The 22,142-nt window shown below is 34.8% G+C and overlaps 1 protein-coding gene across 1 annotated transcript; it reads left to right on the plus strand.

Annotated features, from left to right (window-relative positions):
- Positions 1-14,776: 14,776 nt before the first annotated feature.
- On the plus strand, positions 14,777-14,983 carry K441DRAFT_434084 (uncharacterized protein; the record flags this gene model as incomplete). The annotated part of the gene is made up of 2 exons (XM_067641649.1): positions 14,777-14,845; positions 14,870-14,983. Coding segments are annotated over 2 exons (183 nt in total), but the record flags the coding sequence as incomplete, so codon positions are not given.
- Positions 14,984-22,142: the final 7,159 nt, after the last annotated feature.

Raw genomic sequence — 22,142 nt, forward strand, 5'->3', positions numbered from 1 at the left:
AAAACTTATTCTACCTTTAACTTACCTTCTATTTACCTTTAACTTACCTTCTACTTACCGGTAATACTGTTAATTAGATAATTATACGTTCTAGTTAGGCTGGCCTCTTACAATTCTAATTGCTTATAATCCGTTAGGAACGTATAGTTATTAATTAATAATAACAAACTATACTCCTATACCCTATAAAGTAACGCCCTTACCGCAAGAGGCTTAAAGAGTCTCCCTAAAGGAGCGCATTCCCTCTTTCTATAAAGAAGCCACGGCTGGTCCGTCTAACCTTACGAGACCCTTAAAAACGATTACCACTAGGGAGTTATTAGAGCGGTCGCTATATAAGACCCTATAAAAAACAAAGGAGTTAGAGATATAATTAAGATAAGTATATTAAAACTACTAAGAATAATTATAAGGACAATTGGGGGAAGTATAGACACCCTAGACACGAAGCGGACTTAAAGGGGTAACGCCATACTATACTATAACGTTAGAAAAACCTAAATTCCGTATAAAGGAACCTAATAAGTACCATAGTAATAGTCTTCGGAATTATAATTGTTTTATCCAATAATACGAAACTAAGTTTTGGCTAAATCCAAAACGTTACTCTAACAAGTATAATTAGACACTAATTGCTTCTACCTTCCTATATAGCACCGTTAAGAGTTTATAGACACGCTATAAGAAGAAACTTACCACACCCCTTAAATTTAGCGAACTTAGGACCTAGTTGGTTAATTAGGTCTAAAACCCTACTAATTAAGGGATGGACTACAACCAGCGATACCATAACGCCAAACAGTGGGATAGTTAGACTGTGGTCCAGTTTATAAACTACTTAAAAGAACTAGAAGATAATATACCCTACTTAGATCTATAGGATAACGCTATATAACTTTACTAGCTACTTGCTAAGCTATAACCTAAGATTTAACAGGCCATATAAGAGAAGGGCGAAATTTCTACCTCTTAAGAAAAGCTTATCTCTAAAGCTACTTAGATTAAAAGTGCTAAAAGAGACTATCTAGGTAAGTAAAAGAAACGAGACGCCAACGATAAAGAGCGTAGGACTAGACCTAGCTTTAATAATAGGGGCAGATTCCAACCTAACCGCTTTACGGAAGAACAATATAAGCAGGCCTCGCAGCCTTAGAGCAACGCTAGTTAACCCTAAAATAATAATAGGCAGAGACCTAATCCGTAGGAGGGGAACCGGGAAATATATACCTGTTATAATTACGGCAAGAAGGGCTATATAAGCCGCTTCTATTAGTAAAAAAAGTAAGAGTTGGCCTAATTGGGAAAAGAGATAGCCTAGTAGATCTTTACTCCCTTACACTAGGCCAGTAAGAGAAAAAGGGAGTAAACTACCGTATGGTTATTCCTATCTCTATTTAAGTTAATAATAAATAGGTAATATAAGACTACCTTATAGATAGCGGCGTAAGTATAGGGTTTATTTCTTAATTACTAGTAAAAGAATTAGATTTGGACCTTAGCGGCTTACAGGTGCGCACCATTTAAAGTATTAAAGGCCACTAGATTTTATACTACGGGGAATAGGCTTTTTCCGTGGCCAGCTAGGACCGCAATAGTCTATAGGACACGTAGGAGATACGCTTCTATACCGTAGAAATTAAGGGGTATAACCTTGTTTTAGGATACCTATAGCTTTACTAAGTCAATCCGGATATTAATTGGCCTTCAGCCTTATATTAACATCGGAAGTCTTAACCGCGCATTATAGTTAAAGATTAAGAGACTTTCTTAAACCATATATAAGAAGAAGGGTGGGCATATGCTATATATGCCACTCTTAACACTAAGAACGGGGACACGGGATATTCATTTTTAGATGTCCAGCTATGCGTAGTTAAAAAACTAGAGATTCTATAGAAATATACGGACTTAGAGGATGTTTCTAGTAAAGAGGCTGTATAAACCTTACCTAACCCTATATTAGTTAAGCACAAAATAAATATAGGGGACAAACAACCTCCTTTTAGATTACTGTATAACCTATTAGAAAATAAGCTGGCGGTACTACGTTAATATATAGTGGACAATCTTTAAAGAGGATAGATTTGGCCCTTTATAAGCCCGGTAGGGGCACCGATTATATTTATACCTAAGAAGGACGGAACCCTTCGCCTCTATATTAACTATTAGGCGCTAAACAAGATTACTATAAAGAATTGCTACCCGTTACCCTTAATAGGGGAGCTTATTAACAGGCTGTTAGGCGTAAAGATATTTATAAAATTAGATCTAAAAGATATATACTATTAAATCCGGATTAAAGCCGGCGATAAGTAAAAAACGGCGTTCTAAACACGGTACGGCTACTTTAAGTACCTAGTAATACCATTCGGGCTTACTAACGCACCAGTAATATTTTAGACCTATATTAATAAGGCATTATTAAGCCTATTAGACACGATATATATAGTCTACCTTAATAACATTATAGTCTACTCTAATAACTATAAAGTATATACGCACCACGTGTAAATAGTACTAGAAAAACTATAGGAATACGAGCTCTATATAAACCTAAAAAAGTACACGTTCTATACTACTAGCATTAATTTTTTAGGCTTTATCGTTAGCGTTAACGGAGTATTAATAAAGAAAAGTTAAGTAGACGCTATTAGGGAATAGCCCTACCCTATAACATTTAGAGAAGTATAGGTTTTCTTAGGCACGGCAAACTTCTACCAAACGTTTATTATTTACTACTTATAAGTAATACTCCCAATTACTAATCTACTAAAAGGATCCAAGAATGGTAGGAAGTTAGGACCCTTTATATTTAGGGAAGCTACTAAACAGGCTATAAACTAGTTAAAGGATTTATTTACGTCGGTGCCTATCCTAATATACTTCTACTAGAAGCTACGTATATACCTTAAAACGGATATATCCGGCTTTACCCTAAGGGCAATTATATCTTAATTAAAAGACGGAAAATAGCATTCTATAGCGTTTTAGTTAAGGAAAATAACCTCTATAGAGTAGCGTTATATAACATATAACCAGAAGTTACTCGCAATAATCGCAGTAATAAAGTACTAGCGACATTATTATATGGGAAGTAATTATCCCATTAAAGTCCTTACAGACTATAATAACCTAAAATACTTTATAACTATAAAAGTGTTAAGCGGTTAATAAGCTAGGTGGGTAGAGGCACTATTAGAGTACGATTTTAAGATTATATACCGCCTAGGAAAGATAAATCCTACTAATAGGTTATTAAGACGTCTAGATTATAAAATAGGGAGAATCTAGGACAGCATAGGGGAAATAATCCCCATATTGCAAAATTTGCTTAGAAAGAAAGAAGACTCTTTCCCTAGAACTATAGAATTTTGTAATAGGGCAGAGGTCCCAGCAATATAGCTACAAAGCAACATAATTATGGAGCCGTAGAATATAGTTATAGACTAGGTTATAGACTAAGCAGATATTATAAAGTTGGCGTACCCTAGAATTAGCGAGAATTCTACAGGATATACTAGAGGTGTCGTAGTACCTTTAACTTAACGGCGTATTAGCTGCGAGTTTTCAGATTTAAGGGGGATAGGTAAGATGCCTATCCGCAGCATAGCACACTATATAACGGTAAGAGAATCTACTAGCACTAATGGTTTAAAACGTCTCATACCACGCCTTAAGTTTATAATAGCGGCAGGCAAAATAGAAGTAAGTAATTTACACAAAACCTTTCCAGATCTTCTTCTTTAAGCTTAATAAAGGGACGCCTTCGCCTCTAGGGAGAGGTAGAAAGATATAGTGGAGACTAACTTAACTAGAGTTACTAAGAAGCTATAGTAGCAAGACTAAAAGGGTCTATTACGCTTTAAGGGTACTATATATATCCCAAAAGACTAAGTAATTCGAGATAAAATTTTAAAGGTCTTCCACAACAACCCTTTTAGGGGTTACTACGGTGCTAATAGAACCCTTAAGGCCGTTTAAAGGAAATACTTTTAGGACAGAATGTCTAAAGAGGTTAAGGACTATATATTAAGGTGTAATACATGCTAAAGGATATAGATATCCAGGCATCGCCTATATAGCGAGTTATTAGTACTTCCTATTCCGTAGGGACCTATATTAGAATTAACAATAGATTTTATTATAGGCTTACCCCCTACCAAAATAAGAACTGGAGAGGTTACTAACGCTATTCTAGTAATTATCGATAGGTATATAAAGTTTTTAGGATACTTTGCTATTATAATAATAATCACAGCAGTAGAACTGGCAGACCTATTTTTAAAACAGTAGCTCTTATTTAGCACGCTAAAGGGAATTATATCTAATAGAGGCACCGTATTTAATAGTGCATTTTAGTCTTTATTCTATCTCTTATTAAAAATACGGTAAAGAATAAGCACTACCTTCTACCTATAAATAGACGGGTAAATAGAGCGTCTAAATGCGTTATTAGAACACTACCTCCGCTACTATATCAATTATTAACAGGATAATTAGATATTATAGTTAGCTCTAATATAGCACGTATATAACATAAGCATCCACAGCAGTATAAAAATGACCACTTATAAAGCATTGTTTGGGGTAAAAGCAAATAACCCCTAGAATATTAAGGACATTATTCCTAAAAGAGAGGCACTAGTAGCGTCCAAAAGAATTAAGCAAATAAGAATTCGTAGAGAGGAACTTAAAAAGCACTTACTAGACACCTAGGCCGTGCAAAAAAGGTACTATAACAAAAAATATATACTAAAAGAATTCGAGATAGGAGACGAAGTCTTACTATCTATAAAAAATATCCGAATAAAACGCATTAAGAAGAAGCTAGATTACCAGTAGCTTAGACCCTTTAAGATAGTTAAGAAAACTAAAGAAAACCAAGCCTACGAATTAGAATTACTAAAATCTTATCTAATATATCCCACATTTTATATTTCCTTGCTAGAGCTATACCGGAAAAAAGATAGTGCGGAACCGCCCCTACTTAGCGAAATTAATAGGGAACTAGAATAGAATATAGAAGACATTCTAGACTAAAGATGGCGCCAGAAAAAGCGCAAATTTTTAGTTTATTAGGAAGGATACTCCTAGGCGTATAACAGTTGGGAACTTAAGGAGTACCTTTAGCCGGGATATAATACTGCAATTAAAACCTTCCTAAGAACTAAAGGTAAAGACTTAGAAATGGTTCTGGATATACTATAGGTAAAGCAATAGGGAAGACCCCATAAATTAAAACCATAGGATTAAGCATAGGCATTAAGAACAAAAACGTTTCGCTATTATAATAGGGATCCTAGAATCCTATAAGAGGAAGCCTATAAGGATCCACAGAAGAACCACTAGGGATACTATTTAAAGAAGACGCTGTACGAGAAGGAGTAATAGCACCATAAGAAGTGGCCTTAGGGATTTAGAAAGATCCCCTAGGGATAAAAAAAGAGTATCTGGCCTGGCACTAGAGATATATAGTAGAGTTAATAGTACGAAGAGGAGTAAAAGGACAGCCTATAAAGAATTAGAAATTTTAAGGAATTATAAGGCACCTATAGGAACACTACTCGTTTATTATATATAGGGATTATAGTAGTATACTACGTTTATATAGATTATCACCAAAGCTTAGAATAAAGGCATCCTTAAAGTATAAAGTTAATTCCTAATAATAGGGCATCCTAAAGGCACCTAAAAGGCACCATATAAAGCTATTCTATAAGAAGAAGGAAAGAGCTAGGTAATAACTTAAACACTAGCAGCAGTAATAGGAGCCTCCTCTTCCATCTTAATATTATTATTAACGGTATTATCAGCTCCTCTATCCCTAGAAGCATTAGCACTTCCACTAATATTCTTCTTAGAATAACGGGTACTAGAAGGACTAGTACGGGCGGGAGACTAGCGAGGAGAACGTTTATCTTAACCTTTATTACTATCCTTAGTATCCCTAAGTTCTAAATCGGCGTCCAAGCAGGGATTAGAGAGATATTAGCTAAAGGAGTTAGCATAGTTCCTAAGCAAGTTATTAGAGAAACTTACCTAGCCAAAGTAGCCCGCGTAAGAGTATGAATATTATCATTAATAAGGACGAGCTGTTCGCATATGCGCTCCTAGACACTATATATCTAAGAACATTACGTCTCTATAGTAGTAGAAACCCTTATAAAATTAAAGAGTCTATAAGCAAGGGAAGACACCTTCTGTCCCTACCTATCACTATTAAGATATTAGCGGAAATCTTAGATGGCGCGTTAGAGCCTATAAGTCTTATACGTATAGACAGCGGGGATCTAGTATAATTAGCGAAATCTAAAATAGGACGGAATAGGAAATACCGAGACGCAGGTCTTTCTCCTACTGCGATAATAGGAGCACTTAGATTTGTTTTTGCCGGAGCGAGGTATCTTATAGACGTAGGAAGGATCCTATATAAGAGTATAAACGCAGCGATAACAGCATTTTAGGGAAACTGCCGTAGGAGTAATAGATGCTATCTAGGGCGTCACTGGGAGATTAACAACACTGCCGCCGGTCTGGGGACCATAAGCCATTATAAGAGAATACTCTAAGAAGTTAGCATTATTATAAGAAGATAAGGTAGGGATCCTATTGCTTATAGACGTGTTATAAGAAGAGAATAAAGTAGCTATAAAAGAACAGCTAAAGACACGGAAGCTAAAAGCGGAGATATAGAGGAAACAGTCTGCTAAAAGATAAGATAAATGGTGTTATTAATAAAAAGACGCGTAAGAGGCGACAGCTTATAAACTGGAAGAAAATTAAAATAAAGACGTTATTATTAGAATCCATTTTAGGTAAATAGGGATAGTGGCTTATGGACGCGTTGCATAGGACAACCTCTAGATTAACTTATAACAAACTCTCATAATAAGAAAGGTAAATCCCATCCAATTTTTATTATTATTATTTTAGTTCCATTATAAAGGCATTATAAGGAACTATAGTGGGAAAAAAGTAGAGGAACTAAGGATAAAGTAAGGTTCTACGCTAGTAAAGAACTAGCTATAAGCCGCATTATAAAGTACCTTTCTACTAAGAATTTCCCTAGTAGTTTTAGCCGGAACTCTATAAAAGCTTAGTAAAGGCGAAGTCTTAGAGGACCAAGACCCTTAAAGGGGAGGCAATTGTAACGGAATTCCCTAAAAGGTATATATCAGATAAGATAGAAGGAGGTCTTATCTATGTTCCAGAAAGAGGTCTTATCTATATTTTAGAAGAAGGTCTTATCTATATTCTATCTACGTCCTAGAAGATACGGTTAGACAGATAAGGGGTAAAGGGTTTTACTAGCGTCTTAAAAAGATTATATAGGGAGCTAGTTCTCCTCTAGAGAAGAACTAGCGATTAGTCTCTAAATAGAAGTAGTTAGAAGCATTTGTCCTTTAATATATAAAACTTATTCTACCTTTAACTTACCTTCTATTTACCTTCGACTTACTTTCTACTTACCAGTAACACTGTTAATTAGATAATCATACGTTCTAGTTAGGCTGGCCTCTTACAGAGTAGTAGCTAAATATTAAGTAATTTCTTATATATTATATTACGGCTCTATATTATCTCTATAATAGTTTTATTAATAGCTTTATAAATAGCTATATAAATATATTTACTATTTTAGTAAACTTCTCTATAATAGCCTCCTAAGTATATTTATAAATAATGTTCTATATAAGGTAGTAAAAGGGTAATAGTAGTAGTAGAGTAGTAATAGGGTAGTAGTAGGATAGCACTTAGTTTTAGAAGGACAAAAGCCCACCGCAGGCGCGAGAAAGATGTAAATTTTCAAGGACAAAATTGCCGGCTGTAAGTCGGCAATTTGGAATTTTCCTTAGAAAATTTGCTTATTTCTCGTAATCTTTATACTGTCTTATAGGCAGATAGAATAACCATTTAACGGTTTATAGGAATAACACTAATTAGAGTTATATATAGATATAAGCATATCCTTTCTATTAAACTCTATATACCTACTTAGTAAATACTATCTTAATAAAGAGTCAAGACCACTATAGAGCTATTAGCGCTCTATATAAAGTAGTTTAACTAAAAAGATATAGATATATAAGAGGCTATCGTATCTATAAAATGACCAAAAGTGGTAAATAAAGAGTATTTTAATATTACCTATCGTATTTACTAGGACGGATTTAAGTTTTAAAGATATAATTATGCTCTATAATACGTAGCTTAAGCAAGTTTATTCTTGTAGGTATAAACTAGATCTAAAGTAGCTAGGCCTATTTTATATACGTAAGAGTTACTCTTATAAAGGATAGTACCTAATTAACGATTTTAACACATGCTGTTTTATAACTAAACTCCAGAAATAGATTAAAGAAATTTTACTAATAATAGATATCTAAGGTTTATTAAGAAAACTGGCTTAACTAGTTAGGCGGAACTATACTATTAGAAATAGCAGTAAAGCTAAAACCTAAGGAAGACATTATATAAAATCCACTAATAATATAGTACCGCGTATTTTAAGAAGTGCGTATTTTAGAAAGATTATTTAATAAAACTAGATATAGAGTGTTTAACTAGGGCATAGTTAAGTTTTAAGGTAGTGGAGAGGATATAAATAATAATAGTCATATAATCTGTCCATTTATTTGCTATATTTCTTAAAGCTCTTTTTTTTTACTCTTTCTTATTTACTTCTTTATAGTTATCAGAATTTAATATATATTAATAGTAAAGTAAAGACGGAAATAAAAGGATATTTATATATAAATCGTTTACTATAAAGATATTAGTTCTGCTTACTGCCTTTACTAAACTAATAGCGATTTTCTATCTTAGGGATAGAAAATTATAATTAGTTTATTTAATAATTAGGGCTAGTAGAACTTTATACCACTATCTATATATAGTAAACTATTTAAATTCGGAAACCTTATTTAGAACTTTACTTTCTTACCCTTAATAAACCTTAAAGATAACTATAATTAGCTAAAGTATAAGCTAAGCAGAATTAATAATAGTATACTTATTATATCTTTATTTAGTAGACTATTAGTACTATATAAAGGAGCTAAGTAATAGATTAGTAACGCCCTTATAGAAGTTAGAGGTTTTATAATTAATTAGTATTAGGTAGTGCTTATCTAAATCTATAATAGGATTCTGCTCTCTTAATAAAACCACGTAGATACGGCTAGTGTAGTAGTTAATTTTATTAACCACAATAATGGGTTATAAGTATTTCTAGGAAGTAATATATTCTTATTAATCTTTAAAGATATCTTTAACGTTAGTAAGATAGTAAAAGATTAAAGAAATTAGTGTAATAAAGCTAGAGAAACTGTCTAAAAAGCCTAGGGATACGGTATTTTTAACAGGCCACTTAAACATATAGTCTCCTACTACTTTCTTTTTATTGCTTAAAAGCTTACCGTTTATCCACTTTATAAAGTAATAGCGTAAGCTATTATAGTCCTAATTAAGAGGCTTAATTATCTAGGATATAGTATTAAAAATATTACTTAACTATAGCCGACTTATTTTACGCTTACGCCTAAGATATTAAGAAGGGTAATATTAGACTAGGTAGTAAATAAGTATGGTTTAGAAAAATACTTAAGAACTTGCTGCTAAGAAGTAGAAGGCTAATTACTATAGGATTAGAGGTTACTAATATTAGAATTAGATAAGTAGGAGAGAGCTTAGCTCTTATACTACGAATATATTCACGATATACTTTTAATGTAATAAATTACTTAGCTATTTAGCCGTTAACCTATTTAAGGAGGAGGCGTTAGTATTATTCTAAGCCTATCCTAATAAGGATTACGTATATTAGTAGACTTACCTTTATTGTCTATAAATGAAAGCATTCTTATAGCCAGAACTTCTATTAGCTCGCCCCTACGGCTACTAGTATTTTCTTTAAGAAGGAATCTAAAAGGAGGGCTTATAGTAACTTATCTAAAAGTAGGAGGGCTAGGAGTATAATTAATATTTAATAAAACTATTATTAAGCTAGGAGATAATAAGGAATATATTAAGGAGGCTATAAATACTATAGTAATACTCTATATAAAACGAGGATATAACTATAAGAATAACGTACTAGCATATCTAAAAGCGTTCCTAAACTAAATAACTAAAATTAAACTAATAAAAGTTATAAAGCTGTTACGCAGTTAGTATAGGGCGGCTAGTTTTAATCTAGCAATATATAAGGTCTGCTAGATATATACGCAAGTAATAAAAGAATATATATATTTAGCGATAAAGGACTTAAATTATACCGTACTATATTATAGACTCTATTTAATATATTACGCTTATAACTACCTTAGCACTATAAAAATAGATCCTACTATATATTCCTAGTTTAGAAAAGCTTATAAATCTCCAGTTCCGCCTAACTCCGTAAGACTATATAAGTTTATTTATAACTTAGTACTAAGGTTCTCCTATAATAGAGAAACTTTACTTAATTAGGTGCTATTACTAGATAACTAAGATATTTTTTATTTTATTTTATTTTAATATCCATTATATTATACTACGTATAATACTACGCATACGGTCTCTAGGCTAGAGCGCTATAGTCCTATATATACAAATCCTTCCAGGGCAGCTTAATATGCAATAGTGTAGTGGTGTGATTTGGCCCCTGGATTTAACATCTAGATTAGGCATAGCTTTGGGAGAGCCTAGGCCTTCCACAAGTTATATAGATCGGTCTAGAGCCTTTAGAGTCTTCAATAACTCGGATAGGCACGAAGGACATAGAATACACTCTTTTCTTCTCTTCTTACTGACTACCTTCCTACTGATTTCCACTGACTGACTATGACCGACCGACCGACCTGACAGCACTATAACTTCCTATCTAAGAGGGACCGCGTACACCACTACAATAGTAACTAAGTAGACACTCTAGCCCAGTTTTAAAATACTAGGGGAGTTTTATCCTAATATTTTACTATATATATTAAGGGAGTTATGTTATATATTAGCGCTAGAAGAGCCTAGATATATATACTCTTTTACTTCTTATTTTAAGGTGCGATTTAGCTTTAATATATTCCTTTTTCTAAGTTAACTAAAGGTAAGATACTTTATAGCAACTAAGTATAATTTAAGGACTAAGAGGAACTACGGTGGACCTTTTTAAAAGGGTAAGTTTGGCAATTCCTTTAAATATATTCCTTTTTACTATATCTAAAGCATTCTTTATTTACGGCTTATATTTTTTATTTATTAGTTCCTAAGGGTATATAGGATTAAGTGGCGTTAAGGCCTATAGGGTTATATATAAAGTTTTTAGGTTTTAGAGATAGGTCGTGCTTTAGAGTATATACTAGTTATATAGAGTTTTAAACGCGAGGTATAGTTAGATTTAGAAAATAAGTCTATTTATTATATGAAAGGTCCTTATTAATTCGTTAATATATTATAGAAAATTTAGGTAAATCTTTTAATAGTTCTCTACCTATTAACTATCCTCTAATTTTATCCGAAATAGCTTAATAAAGAGTAGTAACTCTAGTGGCTTAATTTTAATCTAGTTTACTAATAAGGCCTAAAAATCCCAAGAAGAAGCTTATAAAGTTTCAGTTTCATTATTATAGGTTTTTAAGTTTAGTAACAGCCGTATATTTGCGGCTAGAGTTATTATATATTTATTCTAGTAGAGAGATAAAGATTTTAAAATTAATTAAAGTGCCATTATAGAAGAATAGGTCTATAGTTTATACAGCGTCCTTACTTAGATAAAATATTTTATAGCTAACCTTACTAGCTTTAGTAGAGTATTAGTTATAGTTTATTAAAAGTTTAAAACGGAGCTTAGTTATAAAGGGATATAGGTTATTTTAGTTTTTATTAAATATTAAAGGATAAGGGTGTTAGGTAAAACCTAAGTAGATAGTTATATAGCCGTAAGGTATAGGCGACCCTAGGGCAACCTAGGGGTAACTCGCCCGTAAGGCACGTGCTCTATACATGCGTAGGGAAAACCCTTCCTACCTTATATACAGACTCCTCCTTTTCCCTTAAGGATTTGTCTCTGTCTATATAATATACCTATTATTCTATTATTAGACTCCCTATCTATATCCTTACTTTATATTTAAATCCTTACTAATCCCCTTAGGAGGATAGCCGGTTTAATTTTTCTATAATACCTCTAAAAAGAAAACTAACGCCTATACCTAATAGTAATACGCTGGCGATATAACCGCAGAACGCCTTAGGATCTAGTGTAGACGAAACCGCTAGAAGCACACCAGCAGCATTTAAGCTATTTTCCAAATCTTAAAATAATTAGACATCTATAAACGCTAGAGACTAGTTGAATTTATATATCTAGGCTTAATAGGAGCTTAGTAAGGTTACTAGCGTTCTACCTAATACCGCTAATATAAAGGAGCTAGATAAGCTAGCTAAGAAAATAGCTAACTTATAAAGCATTATTAATTTAATAAAGCCCTCCCGTCGCCTCTCTAGTAAAGAGCACGAGTTATATAGTAAATGTATACGCTAAATAAATCTTAACGCCCTAGTTAAGAAGTTACTACTTAATATTAGCAGTACTACTTAATAGTATTTTAACTAGTAGATCGCCGCAGTTAGGAACCGATTTAAGGTTAATAATGCTAACTATGACTATAAGCAACGCACGCGCTAGGCCATTAAAGGTCTTATAAAAGAGAAGATAATTACCTAACTAGTTTATCGCCGGTTAGGTACTAAGGATAAGGGTCCTTTACTATAGAATGAATTTAAGACTATAGTTTAAGACCAGATTAGGAACCCTATAGTAAGACGCTTTAATAATGCTATAATATACTATATAGCTGTTATAAAGGAGAACTAGAGGTTTAATGTCTTCCTAGCCCGTATATATAGCTTAAAGGACCTCTTCTTATATACCCCTTTTGTTAATCCTAAATAATAGGTAGACTTTTAGTTCTTATATCTCCTAGCCTACCTATAAGTAGAGCTCTTTCGCTAGAACTTTGCCTAACGGGTAAGAACCGCTAAAGACCTCTTTAACAAAATCCGCTATATAGAGTAATTGCTTAATACTATAAAGCTCGCGGAAGATTGCGTAAGTAGTAGTAGCAAATTCTTATATATAAAGCGCGGTCGCAGTATAGGCTTTATAGAGTTAGGCTTAGGGAATAAAACCTAAAAAGGGCAACGCTTTTCTAAGTAAACTCCTAGGGAGACTACCTAAAAGCCAGATAGCTTAGGGGACCCCCTAAACGCCGGTGCTACGCAGGCGAGTTAAAGGACCGTAGGTGGCCACTGTAAGGAACACTAGAAGTAGGCTAAAGAGAAGTTAGCTTAGGCTTTAGAAAACCTAAAGCCCTAGTAGCGTATCTCTTTTAATTACAACTAGGGCCTAATATAGAGGGAGAGAAGAAACGTATTGTGGTATATATTGTAATAGATACGCCCTAGGGCGAAGTCCGCCTATATACTTTATACAACAATAGGTGCTAAATTAACCTTATTAATTAAGATATCGTCTATAGGTTTAACCTACCTATATACTATATGCTACGTTTATATAAACCTATTACACGTTTCCTTAATAGTAACTAGATAATAATCTAGGATACTTATAATCTAATGATTACCACTAGTGACTCCTAGGGTACCTCTCGCACTATTAGCCCGCAAACCTTTTAGGGCGGCTTATTTAATAGTTATAATATAGTTCTTAAATAGAATTGGCTCGCGGAAGCGAATCTATTAATTAGCTTCTATTTTAGATAGTTTATTTAGGGTACTTTAAACCCCAGACGCCTCTAAATAGTTACCCTTAACGCTCTTCTAGTAAATATTAAGGCTAGCAAAACAGTCTATTCGCTATAGCTAGAAGACTCCTTCTTTACGCCGGTCGTAAATATAATAGAGGACCTATTATTACTAGTAGCAAGTACCTATGCAGACCCTTTAGATATAGAGACGCTGGTTATAAATATAGTAAAGGACCTGCCGTTACTAGCAGCGAGTACCTATAGGGACCCTCCAGTGCCGGCGCAGATCACCTATATATAAGGGGGAGGTAATTAAAACCCTAAAACTATTAAGTATACTATAGCAGAGCTATATGCACTCTTTATATAAGCATACTTACGAAACGCATATCGGCTATACCCTTCTCTTTATTAGCTCCTAGAAGTATACTACTATATAATAGTCGCTTTAACCTCTATAGCCCCTAGCTTACTAGATATATATAAGGAGGAAATTAATATCTTCTCTAATAAGCTAGCAAGTATACTACCATAGAACTCTAAGTACAACTATATAATCGACTTAGAAGAAGGCAAGACGTTACTATAAATGCCCCTCTATAACCTCTTATAGAAAGAGTTGCAGATCTTATAGGAGTACCTAGACAGTACTCTTAAGAAGCGCTAGATTAGGCCTAGCAAGTCACCTACTAGAGCGCCTATCCTCTTCGTGCCAAAAGTAGATGGTATAATGCGGCTATATATCGACTATAGATGCCTAAATAAGATTACAATTAAAAATCGGTACCCCTATTGCTGGTCGGCGAACTCTTTAATAGGCTTAGCTATGCGAAGATATTTATAAAGCTAGATCTTTATAATACGTACTATAGAATTTATATTAAAAGGGAGACAAATAGAAGACCATATTTAAGATACGCTATAGTCACTTTAAGTACCTAGTAATGCCCTTTAGTCTTACTAATGCCCCTATAACGTTCTAGAGCTATATTTATAAAGCTCTAGGAACCCTAGTAGATACTATCTATATAGTCTACCTAGATAATATTCTTATCTACTTAAATAATAAAGATAAGCACGTTAAATACGTTAAGCAGGTACTACGACAGCTCTATACTTAGGGCCTATACGCTAAACTATTAAAATATATCTTTTATATTAAGAACGTTAAGTTCCTAGGCTTTATTATTACCCCTAGGGGTATTATAATAGACCCTAACCGCGTAAAAGCTATTAAGGAATGGCCTAAGCCTAAGTCCTATAGGGATATCCAGGTCTTCCTTAGCTTTGCTAACTTTTATAGGCGATTTATCTAGAACTACTTAGATACCGCATACCCCCTATACACATATCTTATATAGGCATATTATAACCTAATATTAAATAGGGAGAAGAAGAAGAAACATAAGTTAAAAGGGCCTACTAAATAGTATTAACCCTGGTCCTGGCCTAATAACACATAGTAGGCGTTCCGTAAGCTACGCGCTACGTTTATATAGGCTCCTCTACTTCGCTACTTTAACCCTAATCTACTCCTAATGGTAATTACTAACGCTTCCAATTATACCTATAGCGGTATCTTCTATAGCCTTTAGGGTAAGGAAATTAACTCCACTAGTACCTAATCGCTTATTATAGTTAGAAGCTTACTAGCCTAAAAGTACGGTATAATACGTATAATAAAGAACTACTCGCTATAGTGTAATGCTTTAAGACGTGGCGCTATTACCTTAAATACGCCGCGTATATAACGCGCGTGCTCTACGATTATAATAATCTTAGGTACTTTATAACCACTAAAAGCTTATCTACTTACCAAGCCTAGTATACTAAGGAACTAGCTAAGTTTAATTTTAAGATTAAATATAAGCTAGGTAAGACAAATCCCACTAATATACTATTTTAGCGCCTGGATTATACTAAAGGCTTTAAAGATAGAAGTAAGAGGATAATCCTTAATACTATACTACCTATATTATAGTAAAAGTTGCGGGTTATAGGCCTTATAGGCGGCCCTAGTGCTACTATACTAAACTAGTGAGTAGCATGCGTGTAGTATATAAGTAACTCTTATAAACTTAGCGCCGGCGGACTAAAGCGTCCTACTACTCTCTCTAAGACCACTCCGACTAACCTAATAGCGCTTAACCCTAGGGAAGACCCCTTAGTCTAGGCTATAGTCCCCTATAATAACCCGGCGAGTTACCTACGTATTATATATTACTTTACTAGCACTAACTTTACGTAGAGTCTCGTGCTATAGCAAGAAGTAGTAGTAGCTGCTTTAGCCAAAACGGTGTTTATAGAACAACCCCCGAAGTTACTAGTTAATTTTATTTATAAAGTATAAAAAAAGGGACGCCTTTACACGCTTTATATATAATCAGTTAACCTAGGAATAAGTTCTTACTAGTAATAAAAACTATACCCTTAATAATTAAGGACTCCTAAGGTAAAATAACAAAGTCTAGGTACCAAATTGCATACTACTATAATAGGAGATCCTTAAGCGGAATCATAACAATCCTATAGGTGTCAGATATTGCAGATATTACAGATATTGCAGATATTGCTGTCAGATAATCTGTATTCTCGGTGGCGTAGGACGTGCACGAGTCACGTGCACGGGGTCGTGCATCGTCAATATCTTCATAGAGCCCTAGGGGCCCCAGGTCAATCAACAATTAAGATCATCAAATCAATTAACCCATTTCATTAATGAATAGCTCTATGTAAGTTATCTGATAGTTATAAGCCCGGTCCGCCAACTTAAGAAGCTATTCAGCTATTACTCAATCATTTAAAGAAATTCTACCTCATCGTCAGACTCTAACACCTAATCATCTTAGGACGCAGACTCTAACAGAAATCCTACCTTAATTGTCACAGGACAAGATTCCACAAGAGCCCACAAGATTCCACAAGATTCCACAAGATTCCACAAGATTCCACGAGATTCCACAAGATTCCACGAGATTCCACCTTAATTGTCGAAGGACGATCCTAATGACAAGGACGATCCTGACGACGAATTCCATCACAAGTCCCATCTGCCTATTAGTCAAATAACTCCACCGACGTTGAGTTCGTCGACTACAATCATCTTTAATAAGCCAGAAGACTGGGAACAATGGCTATGGCAACTCCGAGCCCTCGTGGATCAGCAGATTTAGGCCTACGTTAACCCAGACAAAAAAGCACCTCAAAAAGGTCTACTTAAAAAACCACCTTATCTAAAGGTCACAGATTTTAATAAGAACGCAACCTTATACTCTAAGCTGTTAATAAATTAGTAGAAAGCGTACGACAACAGCAGACGATACTACGACCAGGATATAAAGTATTTCCTAAGATAGGAAGATTGTCTTTAACAGATCCGCACCTAGATTACGTCCACAGTATCAATTCAGAAGAAGCTGCTGCTCAACCCTTCCCTTACAGTTAAAGAATGGTTAACTCGCTTAAAAGAAGACACTAAGCCCTTAAAGAATTTCATAATAAGGAAGGTACAACTACAGTATACAGAATTACTTAAGGGACTCAAGTAGACAAAGGTTACCCCGTGGCTTAACCAATGGAAACATACAATAAAGATAGCAGAGAAGCACGACCTTCTATAGATGGCCAATAGGATCTAGCTTATAGACCTTGCAAATATAATACAACCTATAAGTGAAACCTATTTTATTATGTACACCAAACAGGCCAATAATACCAAAAAGGCTCACTTATTAAAATATCGTAAAGCAGCAATAGAGCTACGGGAAGCATTCGCAAACCTCTTAAAAGTCGTACTATCCTTAACTTCTAGAGGAAGTGTATTTAATGTAGACTTCGCAGAAGAGTCTAAAGAGGATATCTCTATTACTGCTAAGGTCCAAAAGGGAAGAGGGAATAGCTTATCTCGTAGTCAAAAAAGGGCAGGGATAAATTTAACTAAAGAGACGTCTTCTAAGAAGTCGAAGAACCTAAAATGCCTAACATGCGATATAAGGGGACATACCCTTTCTAACTGTTAGTATCTATTTAAGTGCAAAAGGCCTAAAGGATTTAATGCCGAGGGTACACGTATAAAGAAGGTGCGTAAAAAGGTAGAGCATAATAAGGATCTAGCTGCCCAAGTGGAATAACTTAAGCTTAAGGAATTAGATGCTAACGAAGCTTAATAATAACAGGATGAGAGTTAGAAAGTTAAGATTAAGGGAGAAGCTAATATGATATTCCTAGAATCGTATTATATAGGTTAAATCCATCCACTAAAGCTATTAACTATTCTTAACTCAGGAACTACTCTCCATATCTTTAATAACCTCTCTCATTTCTATAACTTTAGGAAAGCTCTAAAACTTAAATACGTCATCGCCGGCAGCTTAGAAGTGCCTATACTAGGCTACGGCAACGTCACTATCTAAATTACAAAACTAGATAAGAGCAAGGGAATCCTATACCTTAAGGACGTTGCCTTTTATACGGACTTTAATACAAATCTAGTGTTGTTCCGTCTACTTTAAAAATAAAAATACTACTAGGATAATAAAGGAGAGAACAATCTTCTAGTTTAGAAGGATAACTTAGTCCTATATTAAATAGAAGAACGTCACAGATAATAGACTATCGAATACGTCCAATTAGGAAGTCTATTAGCATTTAATATAAGCCGACTGGTACGCCAATAAAAGCGCAGAGTATTATTAAGAGACGCTCGTCCAGATTTAAAAGGAGATGTATATCTATAGTATCTGCGTCTAGGTCATCTAGGACCTATAAGCCTTTATTATTTAGGTCTTAACGCCTTAGGAGTTAAGCTTTAAGGCTTAAAGACGACGGAATATTAATATTGCAGTCTCACCAAAATAAAGCGTTAGGTTTTAAGAAGGTTTACAAAATAAAAGATTAATAAACCCTATCTTAACCTCTATATTAACTAGACTAACCTTAAAAAAGCATATACTGGATTTATACGAGTTATACTTATCCACGACACCTACTTAGGAAGATTCTTCCCGTACTTTATAATAACGCACGGTAAGGAAAAGGAGACACTATAAGTGCTTAAAGATTTTATCTAGTGGATTCGTCTAAGGTATAACCTTAAGGTTAATACTATTAGATTAGACAACAAGCTAGGGAGAAGGAGAACCCTTAAATGGCTACGGACTTAAGGGATTATATTTAAGCCTTTGGCGCTATATACCTAAGCTTAAAACGGTACCGCCGAACGCTTAAGGGGTGTAATTATTAAGAGAGCATAAGTAATAAGAATTGCTACTAATCTACTACACGATCTATGGAACGAGATAGTTAACTATATAGTCTACCTTCGAGATCGAACGCTACGGGAAAGCAATAGATGGAAATCGCTATATAAGAGGTTCTATACCTTCCTAGCTAATGGGAGACTAAGAAAACCACAACTGGCGCACCTAAAAGCCTATAGCTGTAGGGTGTACGCGATGACCTCGGACGCCTAGCTAAAGAAGAAAAGGCTGAGCAAGCTAAATCCGCGAGCCCATATTAGCTACCTTATTAGCTATAACTCTACTAATATCTATAGGATCTGGATTCCATATAAGGGTATTATTATCTCTACTAGGGACGTTATCTTTAATAAAAAGACGTTCTTTGACGGTAAGCGAAAGGATATCTTAAAGGACCTACACGCTAAATTAGATACGCTAATTAAGAAGATTTAACTACCTAATAACCAGACCAAGAATAAGGTCCTTCTGGAAGACGATAAAAAAGTATTTAAACCGTTAATTTAAGAGGAAGACGATGATGTTGATAAGCCAGTTTAAACCTTTAATAAGTTAGCAGACCTTAAGCTTATAAGAGCTCTTAAAGATGCGTACTGTATACCACCTCTAATAGAAGAAGATAAAGAATCTCTATATGCCTTTTACGTTAAGTATCCTATAAAGTTAGATGTATAAGGTACTGATTAAGATATTGCTTATTAAGTAAGAGATACGTTTAACACTTAGGGGGTATCTAACAACTTAGTTAAAGACTCGTTTAAGGAAGCCAGCGATAATAGGTTTAAAAACTTTATTACTAAAAGGATTACGTTAGCCTATTACAGCACCTTTTTAGTAGGAAGGAAGTTTAACCTTAATAGTCGACTTAATGATAGTAAGCTGAAATTAGGTAAAATACGCGATGTTAGATTATATAGGAAGAACCTACCTCCGCTACCCTAGTTAATCCAGGACCTTAATACGTATCCTCTTTAAGATTAGTTCCAAGAGGCTTAACGAGCCCATCTCTAATCTCATTATTAAATGAGGTTGTTTTAAGAAATAGATAAGAAGCACGCAAAGGGATAGTAGGTCCTTAGCTTAATATAGGTGTTCGTCTACAAGACGGACAAGCACGGATTTCTCCAGAAATGTAAGGCACGCTTAGTAGTCTGCGGAAATTAATAGGCCCCAGGAGACCTACCTACAAGAGCCACTATATTAGCTAATACGACCTTCCGAACCCTTATAGCGATCACTGCAAATTTTAACCTAGAAACGACACAGATAGATACAGTTAATGTATTTATCTATTGCGATCTTAATAAGGTCGTCTATATAAAGCTACCGCTAGGGTTTAATAAAGGAAAGACAGACAAAGTACTACGTTTAAGAAAAGCCCTGTACGGACTATAATAATCACCACTGTTATAGCAGAAGAATCTTATAAGCTTATTAAACAAATTGGGTTTTAAAGAAGTACCCTAAGAGCCGTGTATTATGCTAAAAGGTAGAATAATCGTCTTCTTCTATATCAATAATATTGTCTTCTACTACCGAAAGACAGATAAGAAGAAAGCTTAAGAAGCAATTAAGGAGCTAAGTAAGGAATACCAGATAAGTACCCTTAGCGAGCTAAAATAGTTCCTAGAAATCTACATGCTATATAATTATAGCTAAAGGCTCCTATAGCTATCCTAGGAAGTCTATATTAAGAAGATAGCTAACTAGTATAAGATAGATCTTAGAGGGCGTCTTCTAAACACTCCTATAGCAGAATCGGAACTCCTCCCTACTAATTACCGTATAATCCGTCTAACGTGTCCGTCCTCCAATATAGACCTATTAGTCCGTCCTATATCCCTACCAGCTTCTATAATACTATATTAGAGAAAACTAGGTTTAGTACTCTATACAGCCACTATAACGCGTCCGGATATTACTTTTATAGTATTACAGCTGGTAAGGTTTAATTAGAACCTAAGCTATAAACACTATTAAGCGGCAGATAGAGTACTCTAGTACCTATATAGCACGAGGAGTAGAGCAATCTACTATAGAGGAGACAAGGAAGGAATAAACGGTAGAGGGAGAGATAAAGGAATACGCGATAAAGGACGAGACAACGGAAGAGACGGTAGAAGTAAAGCGTAATTATTTATCTGTGCTAGCGACGCATTATTTACAAACAACTCCGTCAACAGAAAAAGCTTGTAAGGATACATTATAAAGCTATTCAGGGGACCAATCACCTGGAGAGCAAATAAGCAGGGTACTATTACGACGTTAAGCACAGAAGCTAAGTTATTAGCCCTATTACAGACAGTAAAGAAAGCTATCTTTATCAGCAGGCTATTTAAAGCAATAATATTACACCTAAACGAGCCCTTAATTATCAACTGTAACAACGTCTAAATACTCCAACTAATTATAGAAGACACGGCAAAGCTGATCACAAAGCTCCGACACGTTAACATCCATTAACACTAGTTGCGTCAAGAATACGCAATAAAACGAGTGCTATTACAATAGAAAGCGACGAAGGAGATAATCGCCAATGGACTTACAAAGGCCCTGCCCAAGCAGAGGTTCAAGAGCTTCGTTAATATGATCAGAATAGTAGATATTAAGGAGCGGCTGAATAAGGAGAAGCAACTTGAGGACCTAAGGGAGAAGATTAGGGCGAGACGGAAGGATTCAGATAAGATTACGGTTCAATTGACGCATAGACGTACACGAGAAGGTGGCTAGCTTCGTCCTCAACCAGGTCGAAGCTAAGGGGGTGTGTCAGATATTGCAGATATTGCAAATATTGCAGATATTGCTGTTAGATAATCTATATTCTCGGTGGCATAGGACGTGCACGAGTCACATGCACGGGGTCGTGCATCGTCAATATCTTCATAGAGCCCTAGGGGCCCCAGGTCAATCAACAATTAAGATCATCAAATCAATCAACCCATTTCATCAATAAATAGCTCTATGTGAGTTATCTAACAATAGGCGGCCACTATGGTTTTAACTATACCTTTAAGGTAATCGCGCGGAAGTACGCTTAGAACGGCCTTACTTAGGACCTCCGTAAATACCTAAATAATTATAATACCTACTAACGCTCTAAATCGCGCCGCTATAAACCCTATAGTAAGCTATAGCC

The sequence above is a fragment of the Cenococcum geophilum genome (genome assembly GCF_001692895.1).
Source record: "Cenococcum geophilum 1.58 unplaced genomic scaffold K441scaffold_55, whole genome shotgun sequence".
Classification (NCBI taxonomy): Eukaryota; Fungi; Ascomycota; class Dothideomycetes; order Gloniales; family Gloniaceae; genus Cenococcum; species Cenococcum geophilum.